The 15,670-nt window shown below is 36.5% G+C and overlaps 1 protein-coding gene across 2 annotated transcripts in view; it reads left to right on the plus strand.

The window, feature by feature from the left end:
- The window catches only part of glra1 (glycine receptor, alpha 1), a 120,398-nt gene that overhangs the window by 79,572 nt on the left and 25,156 nt on the right, over positions 1-15,670 (plus strand). For both annotated transcript variants that reach the window (XM_087799703.1, XM_087799704.1), the window contains one exon: positions 10,036-10,250. In XM_087799703.1, the coding sequence (XP_087655829.1) occupies positions 10,036-10,250 (215 nt within the window). The remainder of the gene's footprint in view (positions 1-10,035; positions 10,251-15,670) is intronic.

The raw sequence follows: 15,670 nt of genomic DNA on the forward strand, positions 1-15,670 counted from the left end.
TAAGGGCTAGCTTTCAGCTATATATTCAAATAAAATATGTAGTTTTCTCAAACTTTATTTCATCTTTTTGTTTTTTTCTATTTTGACAAAATGTTTCAAAATTTTCAGTCAAATTTAAAATAATGTCCTCTAAGACAAGAAAGAAAGGACAGGAAAGTACTAAGGAGACTTGAAAGAAGAAGAAAGAATCTAAAAAAGTTTGGAACATGAGGTGAAGATATAAAAAATGAATACAAGTTCAATGGAACATCCGAAATAAAAGGACATGACAAAGACAGCAGAGGACAAGGAGGAGACAAAGGGACACAAAAGAATCTGACTGGGATATTTTAGGAGATTAGATTAGAGACATTGGAGACGAAGAAGGACAGAGGAGGACGTGGTAGGACACTGTCGCCACTTTGGTTCTCCCTCCAGGTCTTTGCAGCCGAAACCATCTGCCCTCCCTCCCTCGCTCTCCTCTCCTGAGGAAACAGAATGTAAATAAATTCTGTTTGTGCGCGTTGAGTTCCGTTTCACTTTCAGGATAAATGAGCGTGAAAGACGCAGCTTTTCCAGGCCGGAATGTGCCGCATTTATCAAAAACTACATTTTCACCCACGGAGCGTGATGCAAGTAAAACCTGGAGCGGAATACAAAAGGGCCTGGAAAAAAAACTATTGATGAATAAGCAGACAAAGTAAAGAGAACTTTCTTTTTTTTTTCCAACAAGAAATGTGGGTCCAGTTGTGTGTGTCTGTCTGTGTGTGTGGGTCAGCATGTGTGTGTCTTTGATTGGTTCACACTGCGAGACATCACTCACACGGAGGTTGACGTCTGCTGTCACTGCAGAGGAGATGAATGATCCACCCCCAGACGAACAGCCTTGACACGACTCAACCCCGACACACACACACACACACTCACCCACACACACACGCTATACTCGTGCACTCGCGGTCGATGCACACTCAGAGACAATTAGGTCATAATCCCATAATCCACTGCTTTGTTATATAAATACATGTAGTTCTGTTTCCGATATGTCAGTGACACCGCGGGGAGAAGGCGGGACAGAAAATGTGTCGTCCTGAGCTCTAGATATAAGTTAAAGTGACGGACATTTTGGAAATAAAAGCATCAAAGTTGCATCTTGTTGAAGGTCCTTCAAAGTGAAGTAAGGAATCCCTTTTGATTTATTATAAATTGGTATTAACTGACTAAATCTCTTTATCACAGTAGGAGTTTTCTGAAAATCAGAGGCAGGTCATGAACCCCCAAATTGAAAATTGAAAACAAGGTGGAAAATAGACTTTGCGTAAACAATGCACATGTGGACTGTGTATGTGTGAGACCCTTCAGTTTTCACGACAATTTGCAATTGCGTTGGTCAAACATTGTTTAGAAAGAACCAAAAAAACATAGATTCCTCCACAGTGATTTTTCAACAGAGCTTAGGTGTTTGGGCTGCAGCGGTGAGACGCCATACAATTGAAAGATGAAACCTTCAAAATCATCCAAGATCCAGATGGAAAACCAGCAAAAATCTGATTAATTGATTAACAAATAAACAAATAAACCTACACTGGCAGAAGAAGCCGCTGTAGTTCAGGAACCCCCACCTGTAGTGGTCTTTCAGGGTCAGGACTACTCAAGTCGATTTGGTTTTATCTGTCAGACCACGAGCCAACCACTCTACCATCTGAACCAAGGCCCCCCCCCCGCTAGGGTCATTGTCATAGGATATGATTTATTTTTAGATTTTTTCCAAAACACTGGTTCATAATCCTGTTGAGTTAAGCGCCACTAAAAGAAATCTTCTCACTTCGTTAAACTACAACTAACTTTTAAGTTCTTAAAACAGATTAAAAACATTGTAAATAAGTAATAGTTATTTGTAAAGCGCCTTTCTAGAACCAGGGTCACAAAGCGCTTGAACAATCAAAAGGCAATTCAAAAATACCTACAGATTTGAAAACTCTAAAAGGCAGAGACACATAAGACAAACACAGGTGTCCCAGACGTTTAGGAAAAAGCCTGAACAAATAATAAAAAAAGGTCTTGAGATGTTTCTTGAAGGAGTTAGTAGATCCATCACACTTGACCCTCACAGGACAAGGAGATACCTGCCTTTTTGGCCCATGGCTACCTTTTTATAAAGTGATGATTTAACCGAAAATTCAAACTTCAATGATTTTTCTACTCGCCCTCATGACGACTAAGGGTTGGGATTTTTTTTCAGAGTAGTCTGTAGCTTTTTAGAATTTTACACAAAAATGTATGTTCATTTAAATGTAGTAACTGGAGCTCAGTTGTGTTCCTCTTCATCTTTGTCCAAAAAGAAACATCCAAATAGCACCTCCAATGTAGACAATAGACTCCATGCACTCTTGAAACGCTAGCAATACTAACCCTGAGTACTTCCGGTCTGTTTCGTATGCTATTCTTAAAACCTCTGCTACAAACAAGCTTTAAAGACAGAATTGTTTAGGTTTTTCCAGAACATTCCTCATGTTGAGGCTTCAATACAAGATGGACGTTACAGACGAGCAGTATGGAGGTATTTGGATGATTTTAAGTGTCTTTTTGGACGAAGATTAAGACGAAGACAAGCGAGCATCAGTCACTACGTTAGCATGGTCATGCATTTTTGACTTTAATGCTAAAAAGGAATGGATTACTCTGAAAATAATCCCAACCCTTAGTCGACATGAGGGTGAGTAGAAAATTTGTTGAATTTAGAATTTGGGGTGAAATATCGCTTGACTCGAGAAAGAAACCTAATAAAAAAAAATGGAGTAGAACTGAGTTACAGTAGTACGTAGTCCTAATATTCTGGGACGTTCCAGTAGCTACCACAGGTACCTGAAAGGACACCTGAAGGTCTACTTGGCGAAGCTACATCCCTCGGTTAGTTCGGAAACAGCTCCCCCATAAAAAGGGAAGCCAACTGGCAACACAACCCAACGGTCGATACTGTGAAGGATTGGATTATCATTCCGGAGAAGATGCAAGTTCCATCGGGTAAGATGGAACGATGACCGACATTTTTGTATCCGCATTGTCATCGAGAGGCTGAAAAAAAGCTGCATCACGTCAATAACCTTCAATTTCCAAGCTACAAAAATACCACTACCCGCTTCGTAAAAAAAAAACAATCCTCCCTCACTGCAGTGCTCTTCATTTGCATTGCAGTCCAGCATCGGCAGCACTAACAAATGTCCCCCCGTACTCCCGCCGTAATGTAATGAGCACGCCGCGCCGCGTAATAAACCGCCGGAGAAGCCAAAAAAGCAACATGGCCGGCGATCCATTTAATCAAAGCGGATCAATAGGAGGCGGCCTCATCAATTAGACTTAACCCTAAAAGACCGCAAAACCAGGGAAGGAAGAGTGAGGAAGGAGGGAGGAAGAAAAGAGGGAAGGAGGAAAATGACAGCTGAAGGAGGAGGCAGATGAAAGTAGATGAGGTTGGACTTGATTTATTACCGCGATACACTTCAGAGCTTTTAAGTGCTGTCCATATTTTCCATCTGATAAGAAGATTGAAGTTATTCAGCCGGGGCCCCCGTCTCAGGCGAGCGCCAGTGCCCGGGATACCTCCGACGTCAGCTCGTGTGTGTGCACATGTCTTAAAATCAATACTGTCATTTTGCGTTTGCGGAGTTTAGATCTCGCTCCGGTAAACATCTCCCAGATTAAACATCAAAGTAAATAAGAAGTTCTCGGCTGTCAGAGGGGCGATCAAAGAACCGGCAGACGATTGATTTCGATGCCATACGTGTGCATTAATGTATAATTAGACTCAATGTTGACGCGGAATATGAGTGATGGTTACTTGGGAGCATAAAGGGAACTGATATCAACTTACATAGACTTTATTTCGGAATTTTCCATGGAAAATATTTTAGTAAAATACAGATTTTCAACATGTATTTAAAAGACCCTCACATCTTGTGTACACAATACAATTCAGAGCCTACATTTATACAGTCTGTACGATTGTAACACTCACTTTATCAAAACTTTTGACACTTTTCCATTTTGAAAAATATAGTTATATTAACTATTAATCATCATTTGATCACGACAAAGTCAAACATGACACACTAATGTGTTGATATGGGTTTTATGGAAAGGTGTTGGTATTTTGAGAGCTCAGTAGGTGGCGCTCACAGTTAAAAAAAGACAATGTAAGGTTGGAAAAAAGTGGTTGGAAGTCGACGATCAAGACTGCCATCTAGTGGCATTTGAAGATGAGGACACCGTTTCATACTGTATCACCAAACCTGTTCCAGAATTCACTGAAGAAAAGGAGATAAAAACATATCTTAAGTGAATTTAATTAAAGGAATAGTTTAAAAAAAACTGAAAATTCAGTTATTTTTCTACTCACTCTCATGTCGGCTAAGGTTTTGGATTATTTTCAAAGTAATTTGTCCCTTTTTAGAGTTATAGGCCAAGATTTGTGTTCATTTTAAAGTAGTGACTGATCTAATAAAACCATTAGTGTGCAATCTACCCCCGTTGTGGTGGAGTCAAACTACAGACCCGCGTACGATCCTTTTTAGAGTAATAGGCAAAAATGTATGTTCATTTTAATGTAAGGACTGGAGCTCATTTGTCTTCGTCTTCATCTTTTTTTAAAAGAAACATCCAAATACCTCCATACTGCTCTGATATTGCATTGAAGCCTCGACATGAGTGAGTTTTCAGAGAAAAAAAACTTAAATAACGCTGTATATTTCAAGTTTCTTTGAAGCTCTAACTCAAAGTGCCTGCAAATTTAGAACATATTGCAAGTGTTGGTGTGCAAGATTTACGCTGACAAACTGGGAGTTTCACTAAAAACAAGCACAAAAAAAACGTTTGTAACGTCAAGGCTTTAAAACAAGATGGACGAGCAGTATGGAGGTATTTCGGTTGTTTTTAAGTGTGTATTCTCGGTCAAAGATGAAGACGACAAAGTGAGCGCTGGTTGCTATATTAGCATGGACATACATTATTGCTTAGAACTCTAAAAAGAAACAAATTAATATGAAAATAATCCTTAGTCGAAATGAGGGTGAGTAGAAAATGAGTGAAGTACGGGTGAACTATCCCTATAAGATCTTACTGACTATTGAAGTTTCTTTTTTCTTTTGGCAACGTTTTGGGCATGCATTTTTGAAGTACTAGTTTGGCAACAGTATCTAATAAAACCATTAGTGTACAATCTACCCCCATTTCGTGGTGGAGTCAAACTACAGACCCTCGTCTAACCGTCCAGTAAGCTTAACTGAAAGTCCTAGATCTTGTTCCTGCCTTGCATTTTATACTTTTCAACGGACTTTCTACGACATCACCCGCCTCCAAGTCAGCTAAATGTAACGTTCCGGTCGATCCTAGTTTATGGACCCAGCAGCTTTAATCCCGGTCCCCTCCAACGCATCTCCTGCGTTGACAACACTCTACAAACATACCCGGACCAGGAGAACAAATGACCCTGCAATGCAGCAGGAAAACATAATTAGTATTTCAAACAGGAGCCTCTTTCCCCCCTTTTGTGTGGGGACGGATGGAGAGATAGGGAAAAAAAGGGAAATGATCCCGGGAGGACGGCGACGCAGGAAAACACTCCATCTCTCCCCCAGTCACAGTAGACTGCAGCTAATAAATCTGCGGGAAAACGACACCTTAATTCTCTCTTAATGCTTGATTGAGAGGCAGCGAGGCGCACGAGGAGCTGAACACACTCCTACAAGTGCACTCAGAGGACTTTACACGAGTGTAATAGGTCAGAGATGAGGACGCCGGAGGAGGACGAGCGCTCGTGCTACAGCTAAATCGTCCAGTAAGCATTTATGGGAAGTCGTTTGATGAGGATGCGAGGAAGCGGGTTTTTCGTTTGAGGGAAATGAAGTGACAACAGGGATCGATTTTTAACACAAGATGCTTTTTTTTTTTTGAAGTCGTAATGAGACGGCGACCCTGACTGGTCAGGATTTTTCACTTTTTTATTGCATCCTCCTGCTTCTCTTGATGCATGAGGGTCAAAAATGCACCACGGAACAACAACACAAACAGTTGTGTATCCGCTATAGCGTGGGTTCGCGCTGCGTCCCGCGGCCTCGCCTCGCTCCTGCTTGTATCCCAAATGAGCTGCAGCTCCCATGACGGAACAAGCTTCTGCGAGATTTAACCAACAGTTCCGGGGCAGTTTTCGCTGTTTTGTTTTTTTTAAGATGGAAATTAGCAGATATTAAAGTTTTAATATGACATGAATTATAAATCCGAGGCTGCCTTTGAAATATTTGTTCAATGTGTGGAAGAAGAAGGCTCTCTGACCCCATCTATGCGGCCACATGAGGTCAAAATAATAATTATAATCAATAAAACAATTGTATTACTAGGTCATCTTTTTAAGATCATTGTTTGAAGACATTTTTACTCTTTTCTTTCTTTTATTTGTCAGTAAAATTCATTTTATGGTACAATTATCCTTTTTTTTGCTTTTATTTTGTATCTTTCAATATATGAGTGACATGTTTCCTTTGGAATGTTTAAATAAAAAATATAAAATCAAACTAGGATAAGTATTTAAGAATTTACTTTTATTCATTTTCCCATTATGTTAAATCATTCTGTATTCGTCCTTTCCTTCTTTTGGCTTGACGGTCCCGTATAACAGTCACAGTATACAATTTACTTCCTTCCTTAAACGTATACTTACTTCAGTATACATGTACAGAGTTGGCATAATTTAATTCCATTAGAAAAGCTGTTTAAATCATTTAAAATATGCAAAAAGTGAATTATTGCGTCCTACTTTTACCAAGGTGAATTTATATTTTCAATACATGGAAGTTATTTATCATTATTATAAGATTTTAACAGTGTAATTACAGTTGGAAATTGAAAATGATAACTGGATTTTTCAACACTAAGACCATGTAAGAAGTCTTAAATTAAACAAATAATTTACATTTAGTGACAGAGAACAAATAAACACACTTTACTTTTTTGTTGAAAATGTACTACTTCCTTAATACATGTTTTTTCAGAAGCAAAACTACTTTTAACTCATTTAAAATCCCCTTTAGACTCGCTTCATAACTCAAATAACAATCGACATCCTCACTGTTTGGTAACACTGTCACTTCCTCTCAGTGAACTCATCACTAAATTTGTATAATAAGACTTAAGATTTATCAAGAAAAGCATGTGTAACTCTTGAGGTTCTACAGCAGAGCTTAGAGCTACTGAGATTCTAGATACACGAGTGTAAAGATCCGAGTCTCTGCTTTCAGACGATGTTTGAATCTTGGTCACAGTATAAACCTTTGAGGAGTTTCCGTCATTTGTACGAGTCACATTTCGTCAGGACAGAACATAAACCACGGAATCTGAGGACTCGTTACGATGATCCGAGAGTCCTGACGTTCCAACGATTCCAACTTAGCCAAGAACTCTGCATTAAAAGTCAACATACCGAGCCAAGACAGAAGCAAGGTGGAATTTGAAAACGATTTAATCTTTGCTATTCTTGTCTGGAGCGCCACCAGCGTCAACAAGAGCAGGACGAAGCTGCTCCTGGCTCATCAGATCTGCAGTTTGTGTTCACCAGGAGGGAAAGCGGATCTTTATTTATGAGTTCGAGCGCCGCCTCGGATTTAGGCTTTTCATCCTCAAGCATGGAGATCTCACTTTGAATCTCAGATTATGTGAATTAGTCGGACAAATCCGTCGACGGAGGACGACGTGGTTCTGTCGTGAATTAATTTAAGAAAACTGGACGACTAGAAAATGGGAAAATTACTCACAGGTTAATCTTCAGTAGAGAATGGAATTTGACTGAATTTTGCATTAGAGTGACTATACACCAGATGATGTAGAAATGTTTTATTATTATAGCAATGTAGTTTTTGTATGTATTTTTTCTCATTCATGTAAATTGTTTTTTTCCACATTTAATTTTTACTGATTTTAAAGTAGAAAAAGTGCTTTTACATCATATTTACTGATGTAAATAGTACATTTTTATTTTACTTTATCCTATCAAGGCATATTTACTGGTAATATTATATTATTTCCCCCTATTTACTTATGTATATATAAATATATAGTGTGTGTGCATTGAAAAGAATCTGGCTATAAGACACGTATCACAATACAGGGGCAACGGTACGATATATTTTGCAATACCAAAGTAAGGGCTATATACGTGTATATTGTCGAGTACTTCGCTCTGGTGTTGCAGAATTTTAAGACCACATGACTCTTGACAAAAGTCGTAACTGCTTTCATTTGTTTTGACACCAAAATGTCCAAACATCAGCTTTTAAAAGCTGCTGGAGTCGACTGTATCCTCTTGTCCTCAGTCGTCTCGCTGGGATTTCATTGTTCCTCCACCTGTGGCAGAGGTAAAAACTATAATTTATAATAGTATAAATATAGTATAAAAAAAATAAAGTATAATTTCAACACAATGCTGTGAATATTTTAATGTTAATTTTTAATTTAAAAATATAACTATTTTATTCAGTAAAAACTTTATTTAACTTTTAACCATAAAAGATGATACAATTTGATTTAAAAAAAAAAAAAACACAACAACATCAGATACACTGCAAGTGAATATAAATACAGTATTGTGAGAAAACATTGTTATATATTTTCTCACAACCTTGAATACATATATATATATATTGTTATTGTTGTTTTTTATTTACTCCCTTTTTTTATTTTGCCTTAAAATGTGGCTCCTTGATAAATTTAATTACACAAATATCTAAAATAGAAGCTCAATAATCCAGGAGATACTCGAGGTAGAACAAGGCTTTTTTTATTTTACTTGATTGGGGGGAGGCCACCGGGCAGACCCAGGAGATGACGTCTCTAATCAGCAGAAGAGCAGCAGGAGGTTCCTAGTCTATGAGAGGAAAAACAAAGGTGGGATTCACGGGTCGACGCTTCAGCAGTTCAAAGCGACAACATGTATCTCTTCATCTTCGCTGACTTTCTGATAGAGTAACAAGTCAAACAAGTGTGCGATGATATCCTGTCACCGTGACATCCGTGTCGCTCTCATTTCCCGCTCAGGGTTTACAGAACCGTCTCCGCCTCAGAGCCGGCGCTCCGTTTCAAAAGCCATCTCGCCCTCCTTTCAGCTCTCAGAACACACTCGGATGAAGATAACGGAGGATTTCGGGAAAACCGACTTCAGAACACATGAAAGGAGGAGAAGACGTTCAAACCGCGACCTTGTTTTTTTCCCCCCCCATCGTTTGATGTTTAAGAGCAAATGATTGACAGCGTCACTGGAGAATGTTTTGGCGTCAAAGTTTCATGTTTTTTAAACTTTGATTCAGGCGTGTGAGGCGGAGATGACAGAAGCACTGACGCTGCCAATGATTGACAGTTGCTGTGTTCAGACCGAGAATTACATTCAAAGTTTATTGAAAAAAAACACAACTTATTAATTCACCAAAACGTCTCCAACATAACAAAAGTTCCTACAAAGCTTTGTCAACTAATTGAATATAAAATAGATTTAAAAAATATATATTTTTATATGTACATTTAAAGTATTTTCTCTTTTATTTATTAAATATTTTACTTGTAATTTTTTTTGTTTATTTTTTTTTTACAATAAAATACACTATTTTTAATTTTGTGTTTTAATCCTTTCCAAATTAATTAAAAAATAACACTGGTTACTGTTATTTGCATTGTTTTACACATTTTCTATAAACAAGTATTCTTTAATTGTATATTTATTTAATGTTTATTCTGATCATCATTTGGTTTGTAATTCAAAGATTTTATATTTAAATGCATACCAAATAATTATTATTAAACATTGTTATTTACATAAAAAAACATTTGTATTAATTGCAAAAATGTGGTTTATTTTAATAATTTAATCTATAAATTGTGTCATATTTAATGTTTTTTTTTACCGCTAAATACTGTGATCTAATTCCTGGAATATTTAGTCTAACTTTAACATGGGAATTATAAGGAACACAAAGGTCATTTAAAAGGTCAGTTAAAAATCCTCGTTCTCTCCCGCAGGTAAATTCACGTGCATCGAAGCCCGGTTTCACCTGGAGCGTCAGATGGGCTACTACCTGATCCAGATGTACATCCCGTCTCTGCTCATCGTCATCCTCTCCTGGGTTTCCTTCTGGATCAACATGGACGCGGCGCCGGCCCGCGTGGGTCTGGGCATCACCACCGTGCTGACCATGACCACGCAGAGCTCGGGTTCCAGAGCCTCGCTGCCCAAGGTGAGTGCACACCTGTGGAGGGAAGTGTGATGTCAGCAGGGCAGGATAACAGAGTAACAGCTGATATGACACTATCAAGTACGACACGGGTTATTATCTAGTCCAGGATCAGTACAAATAGGTCATGTTGAAAGACAGATCTTACATCTTAGTGAGGCTTCATGAAGTTTTCAGAGTTTAAAAAAAAGACCATTGTGTGGTTTCACTTTACAAAGCTGTACAAAGCCAATTATTTTTTTTTAAATCTAGTAAGCTCTGAAAATGAGTAGAGGTGTGAGAAAAAATTAATATACCTATTTTTCATATTCAACAGCACTGTATGGATTTGTTTTTTTTACCAAAAGAGAGTGAAGTAATCACAAATGTTACTGAACTTCAGTGTCCTCTAAAAACGCTCTTAAAATGAAATCGTATCATATCGTGAGCTGAATATATCGTATTGAATTATATCGTGAGCTGAATATATTGTATAGAATTATATCGTAAAAATGAATATATCGTATCGAATTATATCGTAAGCTGAATATATCGTATCGAATTATATCATAAAATGAATATATCGTATCAAATTATAGCGCTAGCTGAATATTTCGTATTGAATTATAGCGCTATCTTAATATGTTGTATCGAATTATATCGTAAAAATGAATATATTGTATCGAATTATATCGTCAGCTGAATATATCGTATCGAATTATATCGTAAAAATGAATATATCGTATCGAATTATATCGTAAAATGAATATATCGTATCGCATTATAGTGCTAGCTGAATATTTCGTATTGAATTATATCGTAAAATGAATATATCGTATTGAATTATATCGTAAGATTAATATATCGTATCGAATTATATCGTAAGATGAATATATCTTATCGAATTATACCGTAAATTGATATATCGTATCGAATTATATCGTACAATTAATATATCGTACCGAATTAAAGCGCTAGCTGAATATATCGTATTGAATTATATCGTAAGATGAATATATCGTATCGAATTATATCGTAAGATGAATATATCTTATCGAATTATACCGTAAATTGATATATCGTATCGAATTATATCGTACAATTAATATATCGAATTAAAGCGCTAGCTGAATATATCGTATTGAATTATATCGTAAGACGAATATATCTTATCGAATTATACCGTAAATTGATATATCGTATCAAATTATATCGTAAAATCAATATATTGTATCGAATTATAGCGCTAGCTGAATATATCGTATTGAATTATATCGTAAGATGAATATATCGTATCGAATTATATCGTAAGATGAATATATCTTATCGAATTATACCGTAAATTGATATATCGTATCGAATTATATCGTACAATTAATATATCGTATCGAATTAAAGTGCTAGCTGAATATATCGTATTGAATTATATCGTAAGATGAATATATTGTATCGAATTTATCGTAAGATGAATATATCTTATCGAATTATATCGTAAATTGATATATCGTATCGAATTATATCGTAAAATTAATATATCGTATCGAAATATAGCGCTAGCCCTAATAACATATCAAATCATATCCTGAGCTAAATATATCGTATGAAATTGTATCTTATCGTATATCATAAATCATAAAACAATCTTCATAAAGCTTTCAGTGTTAAACTGGTATCGAACGTTGTCCCAGACAGATACTGGAGGAACTCAAACCAAAAACACAAGACAGACATGAGTCACTACAATTGTTGCCTGGGTTTAACTCAGTAATAAACGTGGTACTGAGAAATGTAAAAAATTAATACCTTTGAATTTTTTCTTTTTTATTATTACTGAAACAAATGAATACACAAATACTTTGACGTGAAATTGTTCCAGATTTCCTACTTTTTAGTAATTCAATTGCATATTTAAACACATTAAAAACGACTGTGTATTTTCATATATACTGTATTTAATTTATTTATCTTAAAATATTTTAACTCGATTTCTTTCTCATAGTTTTACAATAAAATGCACTTTTATTTGTATTTTCTAATCCTATTTTGTCCTTGAACACGGCAAATCTCTACAAAACTCTCGTAAAGGACTTAAAAAGACGTCATGCTGTTAAATATTTGTAAACTATGATTAACAATAATGAGTGCGTATCATTGTTTGAATAACAAATTTACTAAATAAATGAGATTAGAGCACAAAATGTTTGAATAGATGCGTGAGGTGCTTGGATTGCATAATTATGTCCAGGGAAACCTTTATCCCACAACACACACTCGCACACACACACACACAGACACACATTCTCTGTTGACATTAGGTGCTTCATGCGCTCTAAAAATTGAACAAGTGAACCGTGATTCTGTTGCAGTTCAGCTGTCACGGCAATGATCACAGAGTACAGCTGAGCTTAGGTAAACACACACACCTCTCCGACTGCATGATTGATACACACATCTGTAGAGCTTCAGTGTCAGGTGAAGCAAGATGAAGGTGAAGATGAGCATCAGCTACGCCAACAGTAGGACGATATTCAAGTGGAAAAACCCTTTGAAATACATCAGATTATCATGTTGTACGGTAAAGAAAATGTTTATTTAAAAGAAAAGCTCAATATCAGCACTGATAGGGAATATAATACAGTGATTTTATTACAGTATCTGCATTTTATTTTTGTAATATTTGTCAAATAAAATTAATTCATGTTTAATATTAATTAACTTAACATATGAAAAGAAAATATTTTAATAAATATTATTGTTACATAAATACTATGTTTTTTTTTCCAGTTTTAAATAATATTCATACAATACATTAACCCTTGTGTTATCTCTTTCGGCCAACGGGTCACTTTGACCCAGAGACAACACTAGGGTTAATTCAATAATACTAAGAAAATCTTTTAGAATCAATTGGAAAATAATATATTTTAACAGCTTGAATTAATAGATGAAAATAAAATACAAGAACCCCAAAAAAAAAGATTATAAAAACTGTAATGATATTAATAGAAAAGATAATAATATTAATTAAAGAGCCAAAAGAAAGAAATCTGATTAATTAGAAAAAAATAAATTATATTAATAGAAAAAAATGAATAGTTAAAGAGCTTAAAGAAAAAAAATTGGATTAATTAGAAACATAAAAATTATATTAATAGAAAAAAATATATACATTTAAGAGCCAAAAGAAAAATTAATTAATTAGAAAAATAAAAATGATGTTAATGGAAACAATAAGAATAAGTAAGAAGCCAAAGTAAAAAACTGATTAATTAGAAAAAAACAAAACAATTATATATTAATAGAAAAAAGTGAATAATTAAAGAGCCAAAAGAAACAAAATCAGATTAATTAAAATATATATATATATTAATAGAAAAGATAATAGTAATTAAAGAGCCAAAAGAAAAAAATATCTGATTAATTAGAAAAATAAAATTGATATTAACAGAAATAATAAGAATAATTAAGGAGCCAAAAGAAAAATAAAAAATCATATTAATTAGAAAAATAAAAATTATATAACAAAAAAATCTTTAAATCAGTGATGATTCCTATGAATACTGAAAATCATGCTCCATAAAATAAAATAAAATTACAACATATTATTGTTCATTTATGTTTAAAGAGGTAAAACAAAAAAAAAACAGGGTGAGGAGGAGCAGCGGTGACATCATCTCAAACCAGGAAACGACTCGAGTGACACTTCTCTGTGGCGACTCTTACTGTCCCGTCAGAGCGGCTTTGGATCTTCGGGTCGCACTGGTCTGCACCGAGTCAGCCTAACGTGGCGACATGTGTTAAATCGTTCAGGTGGACGTAACGGGGGCGCCCGGGTCACCTGGGAAGACGTGTGGCCTTTAAATCTGCACCTTGTGTGTGTCGACGCATGACTCGATACGTCAGCACTTAGTGAATCACAGCGGTTTCGTTTGTTGCCCTTGAGCAAAACGTTTAATGCAGGTGTCGTTTCAAACGGGGGGGAAGACGCTTGCACTGCCAAGGCTCGACCACAAGGGGCGGCATTTAAATCTTAGTCCATTTATAGTCAGAGAGTGATTGACTTTCTCTTGTGGCGCATCGGTTTCTAGGACTCAGGTGCGTCTTCGAGGTCATCTGCGACTTCAGAGGCGAATCCAAAGCTCGTCTGGCAACTGGGTTTTTCGGAAAAATCGGAATGGGGGGGTTGAACTCGACAGCTGACCTTAATTAGAGTTGCGTAATAGCAACGTTTTTTTGGAAACAAAAAGTGTGAATATCTTAAATTCATGTTGAGAAGATCGACTCAAATTTCAGATTCAATTGTACGTTAACCCATGAGTCACATACCAGCCTAACCAATGAGTCATTCTGCCGAAGTGTACACGAAACATTTTCTCAAAGTTCATACTTCAAAACTGAGAAAGTAAATAAAACAATGTATCTAAACCAACTTTTTACGTACCCTATTTTCCGCACTATTAGGTGCACCGGATTATAAGGCGCATAAAATAAATGATACAGTAAACGTGGGTTGCGTTATGCATCCACTAGATAAAGCTGTGCTAAAGGGAATGTCAACAAAACAGTCAGATAAAGTCAAACTTTATTAAGCGTTCCGACAACTGCGTTCACTCCCATGGCAACGTTGTTCAAATGCAGAGAAGTTGAGCGCGTATATGACAGCTAGCGAGCATGTGTATCACATGTTGAACGCACGTGTATGACATGTTGAACGCACTTGTATGACTGGTTGAGCGCACAGCTGAGTGATTTTGCGAGAAAAACAAATGTTTTGACACACTCACTCAAAATGGTGGCAGTAATCTTACTCCATAGACATCTGCCATGATGTGACGTGCATCGTTAATCCCACCCTTTGATGACGCAATTGCACCCATGGCTCAGTCGGCCCAGAGTCATGAAAGTGTTTGTAAACAAATCACCCACCAGGTAATGTTCATATATAAGTCGCTCCGGACTATAAGGCGCACTGTCGTTTTTTGAGAAGTTTAAAGGCTTTTAAGTGCGCCTTATAGTGCGGAGAATACGGTAGTCATTCATCTTAAAGCTGCGTATTTATGAGTCGATCAGTTTTTTTTAATTGTCGATTTATCGCGATGAATTGCCGCAAAGGAACGATTTATTCGATGCGCAGCAGTAATTATTTATATTTTTGTATGTGCTTGAACAAAATAAAGGGAAAATTAAGTTCAAGAGTCATTATGTTGGTGTGAAAATCTCAGCGTTACAGGAGTAATCGAGCAGAAGTCCATTAGATTCCGCGGCGGTTAAAAGGCCAGCCAGTCCCGACTCGGCTGGATCTCTCCCTCTCTGACTCGTGAAGCGTGACGGCAGCTAGTAAAGTGCAGCTTCGCCGCCGCTGGTCAGTTTGTCAGAAGATCTCAAGCTCAGACGCCGACCCGCTACGGAGGAGTACGTTAATATGGGTTTCGTTTTCGCGGACC

Source organism: Callionymus lyra, chromosome 9, assembly GCF_982586985.1.
Source record: "Callionymus lyra chromosome 9, fCalLyr1.hap1.1, whole genome shotgun sequence".
In the NCBI taxonomy this organism is placed as follows: Eukaryota; Metazoa; Chordata; class Actinopteri; order Syngnathiformes; family Callionymidae; genus Callionymus; species Callionymus lyra.